General features: G+C 42.8%; 1 protein-coding gene across 1 annotated transcript; it reads left to right on the forward strand.

Annotated features, from left to right (window-relative positions):
• Positions 1–283: 283 nt before the first annotated feature.
• On the forward strand, positions 284–6,733 carry elfn2a (extracellular leucine-rich repeat and fibronectin type III domain containing 2a). The gene is made up of 4 exons (XM_061053832.1): positions 284–807; positions 1,820–1,969; positions 2,759–3,744; positions 5,066–6,733. Exons 1-4 carry the CDS (start codon positions 604–606, stop codon positions 6,603–6,605), a joined length of 2,880 nt encoding a protein of 959 aa, XP_060909815.1. The 5' UTR covers positions 284–603; the 3' UTR covers positions 6,606–6,733.
• Positions 6,734–7,083: the final 350 nt, after the last annotated feature.

Raw genomic sequence — 7,083 nt, forward strand, 5'->3', positions numbered from 1 at the left:
AATCACGACAGTTAATGGATTTATTACTGTGGTGCATTACCTTGAAGGGATTGAGTTGCATGGGTATTAGATTCATACCTGTTTTTTTACAAAATGCTTTTGGAAATGAGAACTTAACTAAATTAATTCCGCAAGCATCTGGTGATATGTGAACTGTATTATATTGTGCTTTACTCATTTTGTCATTATAACTAATGTTAATATTCTCCCCTCCTTCCCTTTTGTGTCTCCTACTCTACCTCCCTCCCTCCCTCCTTCTGCGTGTTATATAGGCCTCCTGCCTTGCTCTTGGAAGGAGTATTTCCTCAAGACGTACAGTTGTCGGGGGCCATGCATAGCTGCTGGGGGGACAGTCTCCAAAATCCTTTGACCTGGAACACCTAAAATGGGGACGGGACCCGCTGCCATGCTGCAAATTCAGCTCTAATCACCGTGAAGACGCCCCTCCGCTCACCTCTCTTTCTCTTCTTAAATTTGGCCTGCTTGCCCCTGACCTGCACCCTCCTCCTGATTTGAAACTGCTGCTTGCTGCCTTCCTCCCTTCAACTCCTTTTCTTTAACTCCTTTCTACTGAGGCTACCCAAACACTCTTTATCCAAAACCATGGCCAGCAGACTCCATTTCTCCTCACTGTCTCCCTCCCTGTTTCTCTCCCTGCTGCTCCCTTCTCTTTTGCTCCTCCACCTGCCCAGTATGGTGAAAGGGGACTGCTGGCTGATAGAGGGGGATAAAGGCTACGTCTGGCTGGCTATCTGCAGTCAGAACCAGCCACCCTACGAGACAATCCCCCAGCACATCAACAGTACGGTCAGTATGAGCTTATCTATCAGAAGGGCCTTTTACTACCTTCAAAACCACCTCTATTAAACCGCATGATTTCCTGTAGTTTATTATCATAATTTCAAACAAAAGCACATGCTATTAATTGTGATAGTGATTTGCAAGGCAGCAAGTTAATCTGGTCTTCTGTTAACTCACAATAACACTTGTTCTTACTGTGAGCCTCTGATGGTTAAGGTTGGTTTGTTTGGTGTCGTAGGCTACCTATTATACAACCGCTAAACTATACTTTATGTTAATTAATAACTTTAATGTTAAAAATGAATACTGCACATTCTTCCATAATAATCACATGTCCATTAATAGATAAAATGTTAGCAATTGTGAATGAATTTTTTGACTATTGTGATATTAATAAGGCAAATTACATCAATGACTCATCTTGTACTTGGGGGGATATGCTAATACTGTATCTATGGACACAATATAATTTATAAAGACTCAATGGGATAGCTGACTCTTGCGGGTTGTTGTTACATTTTTATTTGGATGTTCATATATTCAGAGCTACTGGCTGCTGAAAATGCCAATAAATATCCATGACTAGTCCCTTTCTATTTTACTGTTTTGAACTTGTCAATTTATGCTAAATAAGCAAGCACTGTTCTGGCAGATCCATGGAAACTTTTAATTGGTAGTACCAAGTGCTTAAATTCGATTAGCCATCTGGAAATTAATGAGTTAATTATTACAACTTAAACATAATGTATCAACGTAACAGTAATGGTAACATATCTTCACAACACTCCTAGCATCAACATTTACGTCTGCTTCATATCTCATAGGGATGCTGAGCTGCTCGCGAACAGTTAGTCATTAACTAAAAACACACCATCACATGTGTATTTGGGAAAATGACTAATTAGACAGCAAACTGTATGTTTGGAGGCGTAATATGCTCTTGTGTCCTTTTCTAAGGCTGCCAGGTGGTGGAAAGTATTACCTTAAAGTCATCAACTCTCTTTCGTGTCTCCCTTAGGTTCATGACTTGAGGCTGAATGAGAACAAACTTAAGGCTGTGCTCTTTACCTCTATGTTCCGCTTCACAAACCTTACCGACCTCAATCTTACAAAGAACGAAATCAGCTACATCGAGGATGGGGCCTTTGCTGGACAAGCCAACCTACAGGTCAGCATCCCAGGATACAACTCTTTTCATGTATTTGTTATTCCAATTTTACCAAAAAGTTTAAAATGAACAATCTGTTTCACATGTATACAGACAAGAATCAGAATCATCTTTATTGACCAGGTATGCTCACACATACAAAGACTTTGACTTGGCAAGGAAGTAAACAAACTCTCCTTAAAACTTCAGAAGGGGGTCCCATACAACTTAACATGTGCATCTTTATTACAGGATCCACACATTGTTTTGTTTTAATGTTGTACAGACATTTGTCTCATTGTATAAACACCTATGTCAATCATACTATGTAAGACCATACCTGTCTATATGTGGTTGTAAAATTTTATCTTGATCATATTTATCCTAATCAGGAGACCGTGCTTCTTAAATTGTTAACTTATCTGCACATGGACATCCTCTGGACAAATAACTGTGTATATTACTTGTGGCCTGATATAAAAATAATACTTTATATTGAGGTTAAACTTATTAGTATCAGTTGTTCTTACACAATGATAATATTTTAAAGTAATTTGAGCTAATAATATTTTCTGAACTCATCAAGCCTTACAGCAAGGTTTTCATAACCTGTTCATTGCTGTTGTAAAATTTCCCCAGCTTGCTTGATTATTGAAATTTGACTTGATGTGTCCTGATAAAACACATCCCATTACAGCATTATGGACGTGCACATTTAAAAATTATTTATCAACCAAACTCAAAAGTCTTATTGTTTTATGTCTTGTTTTCCAAACATTTTAAAAGTGCCACTCTCGTTTTTTCACTCAGGTTCTCCAGCTGGGCTACAACAAGCTGACCAATTTGACTGAGGGCATGTTGAGAGGTCTAGGTCGAATGCAGTGCCTCTTCTTGCAACACAACCTCATTGAGGTCATTTCCAACAATGCCTTCTGGGAGAGCCCTAGCCTCAGCAGCCTTGACTTATCTTCAAATAAGTTGGCCCGTCTAGATCCCTCTACCTTCACTGTTCTCAACAGGCTGATGGTGTGTGAACTAGCAGGAAACCCTTTCCATTGTGGCTGTGATCTCTACAGCTTTCTTACCTGGCTTGAGGCATTTAACAATGTCACCCGCACCTATGACCGCCTCCAGTGCGAAACACCTCCTGAAATGACTGGTTATCCACTCCTAAGCCCATTGCCTGGACATGGAAGAAATGCCCGTTACACTCTTTTGACTATGTGTCGTGATGGTGTGATAATTCCAGGGATGACCTCCCAGACGCCAGACCAGGACGGTTCAGGAATGTTCGACAACCCAGACCAGGGTCTCTATCATCAGCCAACCATATTGTCTACTCCCGACCCCACCTATAGCCATCAGATTTCTCTGAAGCTTCAAACTGTCTCCTTCTACACTTCTTCTCTAATGGTGCAGATCCCACGACCCTACAGTAAGATGTACATCCTTTCACAGTACAACCAAACTTTTGTTGCAGATATAATGCCCCTTAAAAACAAGAAGGAGATAATCACTTTGGACAAGCTAAAACCACATACAAACTATACCTTCTGTGTGGCTTCTGTGAGCAAGTCTCAGCGATACAACCACACCTGTGTGTCCTTTACCACACGTGGGCCAGAGGACCCGCGAAACAATCCATCGACAACTACCCACTACATCATGACCATCTTGGGATGTCTCTTTGGCATGGTTATTGTGCTTGGATTTGTCTATTACTGTCTCAGACGTCGTCGCATCGAGGAAGAGAAGCAGAAAGCTATAAGTGTGAAGAAAACTATTTTGGAGATGAGGTACTAGATATTCTTTTACATAAAATTTTGTTTAATGAAAGTCCTTTCACACCACTACAATTTGTCATTTTAAAGGCATGGTAAAAAGACATACAACACAGATAGTAGCTACATCTTGGATGTTTTAACCACAACACAAATAACAAATTATGTTATTCCTTTGAGAGTCACAGTGTATGCTATGCACATCCCTTCATATGCTGAATCATTTTGTTTGAATTCAATTCTTGACACACATCGATTTTGCAAGCTTTAAACAATTAATTAAACCTTTTTTACTTTGACTATATTCTAAATTAAAACTTTGGGCCAGCCAGACTTGCTGTTATGATTTGACAACTTTTAATGTAAAAGACATTGTTTGACCTCTGCGGGGTTCTCTGGTAAAATAAAGTTTGTATATATACAGTATGTATATATATATATATATATATTAGGGCTGGGCACGTTAACGCGTTATTTTCGCGTTAACTCATTAATTAATTATCGCAGACAATTATTTTATCTTGCATTAACGCAGTGTTTATTATTTATTTTCTTATTGTAAAAGTCTGTTGCTCACTGGCTTTTATTTTGTAAAATTCCATCGTGAGCGAGCCTCGTATGTTGCTTACTGCTGCACATGTCTGCTGTGGCGCTCACAGGAAAAACAGTTTTGCCAACTTGCCGACTTTCTCGCTATATCTGGCGACTTTCCAAACCCCCTTGGCGTCTTTTTTTGTCAACAGCTACTAGCGACAAATCTAGCGACTTTTTCTGGTGTTATTGGAGACTTTTTTGGTGTAAGAAACTGACGTGAAAGCACGTGTTGCTCTGCAGTTACTGTCCTCAACGAGCAGCGGGTGCTGCCGTGAGCCCCTCCCCCTTCCAAAAGCACTCACAGGCTGTCAGTATAGCCTCGCACAGCAGACCCAGCTGCAGTCAGAGCAGAGAGGAGACCCACACCACTCTGCGTCCAGACTGCAACGAATGCCATAAGCTTTAGTTTTGTATTTATTTGCTTTGACTACATTGTTTAAGTTGAGAAGTACATTTACAATAAAAGTGCGCTAAACACTACTTTTGAATTCATTATTGGATTTTGCGTATAACAATGCAATTAATCGCGATTAATCACAGGAACTCATGCGATTAACGCGATTAAAACTTTTAATCGTTGCCCAGCCCTAATATATATATATGTTTGAGCTGTTATTGAAACAGCATACCATGGAATCACTTACTGGCCTTATTAAAATGAAGAAATTATGTATGCAAATCTGTCTTTAGATAATGAAACTTCATGGATTGCTTGTGTTAAAGTGAATATATTGTTCTTCAGGTATGGTCCAGAGGCCGCTGCTACAGTGTCCAATGACCCAAGTGCAATGCAGCGTCTCCAAGAGCAGGCTCACCACCAGCACCACCATTCAGGAGGAGCAGGAGGCAAGTTGCCGCAATCTGCCTCCTCTAGCACAGGCATGCTTCACGGCTCAGCCAACACTAGTTCTTCCCGCCTCTCCACCTTGCCACAGGTGGAAAAAATGGCCACTGCCTTTTCTGAGGCAATTGGTGGCAAGGGCAGCTACATGGATGTAAGGACACAAGGAATAGCAGTGGAAGGCAGGGAAGGGGTGGCAGCTGGAAGTACAGGGGTTGGAGGGGAAGTAGTTGTGGATATGCGGGGTGGGGCTGAGAATGGGACAGAGGCTGGGGAGGATTCGGATGATGATGGCCATGGCTCAGCATCAGAGATCTCCACAATTGCCAAGGAAGTGGACAAGGTGAACCAAATCATCAACAATTGCATAGATGCCCTGAAGCTGGATGCCTCTGCCAATGTTGTAACCACAGCTGATAATGCCACCTCTTTATCCTGCTCCCAGCCTCCAGCTTGTATTGTATCTCTCCCCCGAAACCTTCTTCCCCTCTCACCAGGCCACCCTGGAGATCAGATTATGGCCTCATCTCCTAAAGTGCATCCAAAGTCTCACCCCCAGCCTCATCCCCAGCCACATCCTCAGCTACATCATCAACCTCACCCACCTTCCATGGCTCCAGTTCCCCTGGTCATGCCCCTGTCAGAGCGGCCGGGCATCAGTGGTGGTGGATTCCTCTCACCTCCTTACCGTGACCCACCCCCAGCCAATGCAGTGCGGCCACTTCAAAGGCAGTTAAGTGCTGATACTGCTGTAAAGAACCGTTGTGGTGCCCCTGCTGGTGGATCAGTCAAGAATACAAGGGTGTACAGTGTAGATATACCAGAGAAGGCTGGTGATCCTCCCAAGTACCCAGGAGAAAAAGGAAGCCCTGTGGGTTTGGATGGAGGGGTTGGAAGTGGAGTAAGTGGAGGAGTAGGGGGCTGCAATGGCAATGGGATGGGAAACATAAATGGTGGTGGGGTTAGTGTGAATGGTGGTGGGATGGGGTGTAATAAAGTAAGTGGAGGTGGGTTGGTTGGCCCTGGACAGCAGCAGCACCACTTGGAGGTTCAGCCAGACTACCACAGCTCTGAGCACCGCCACTCCTTTCCTGCACTCTACTATGAGGGTGGAAATGAATCACCGTCACCATCCCAGAAAGCTTCATTCCTTAAGCCACTGGGCCGCACCAAGAGGGATGCCACAGCCACATACTCCCAGCTGTCACCTTCTCGTCACCACAACTACAACTCTGGTTACTCCTCCAGTCCAGAGTATTCCTCTGAGAGCACACTGCGGATCTGGGAGCGATTCCGGCCTTACAAAAAAAGCCCCAGAGAGGAAGCATCCTATATAGCAGCAGGTCATGCCCTGCGTAAGAAGGTTCAGTTTGCAAAGGACGAGGACCTTCATGATATTTTGGACTACTGGAAGGGGGTATCTGCACAGCAGAAGCTGTGAGCTGAAGAAGCATAATAAAATGATTTAAGGGAGATTTTGAGGTTGGAGTCCAACAGCAGACTGATAGAGGGGAAAGATTTAAATGTAGCAAGACAGATTACAGGGTTTCCTGTAAAGTGTCAAGTGACATGGGTTAAAGATATTTTCTCTCCAGCTGGCATATAAAAATGGTTATCTGAGAATTCATTGACATTCATTAAAGAGGTTGTTTCTGGGGTTATCTGTTTTAATAACAATACTGAGGTATAATTAACTATATCCAAGCTTTTCATCAGACTACCTCATACTGGGCACTTTGGTTCTATGCAGGCATCCTCAGACCCACTGAATCCCAACTAATAAGCAAATTAAAGGGGTTGACAAGCAAGTGTCTTCTACCTCATTACTGGCACAATGTAGCTCAGCTATCTGAGTTGAAGCAGCCGGTTCATGACTTAAACCCTGTCCCTCATTTCTCTAATCCCATCAAACCGCCATT

Source organism: Labrus mixtus, chromosome 2 (assembly GCF_963584025.1).
Source record: "Labrus mixtus chromosome 2, fLabMix1.1, whole genome shotgun sequence".
NCBI classification, from domain to species: Eukaryota; Metazoa; Chordata; class Actinopteri; order Labriformes; family Labridae; genus Labrus; species Labrus mixtus.

Coding starts and splice junctions, on each gene's coding strand:
- elfn2a (XM_061053832.1), top strand. CDS start 604: ATGGCCAGCAGACTCCATTTCTCCTCACTGTCTCCCTCCCTGTTTCTC. Junction 808..1,819: donor CCCAGCACATCAACAGTACG/GTCAGTATGAGC, acceptor TGTCTCCCTTAG/GTTCATGACTTGAGGCTGAA. Junction 3,745..5,065: donor AAAACTATTTTGGAGATGAG/GTACTAGATATT, acceptor ATTGTTCTTCAG/GTATGGTCCAGAGGCCGCTG.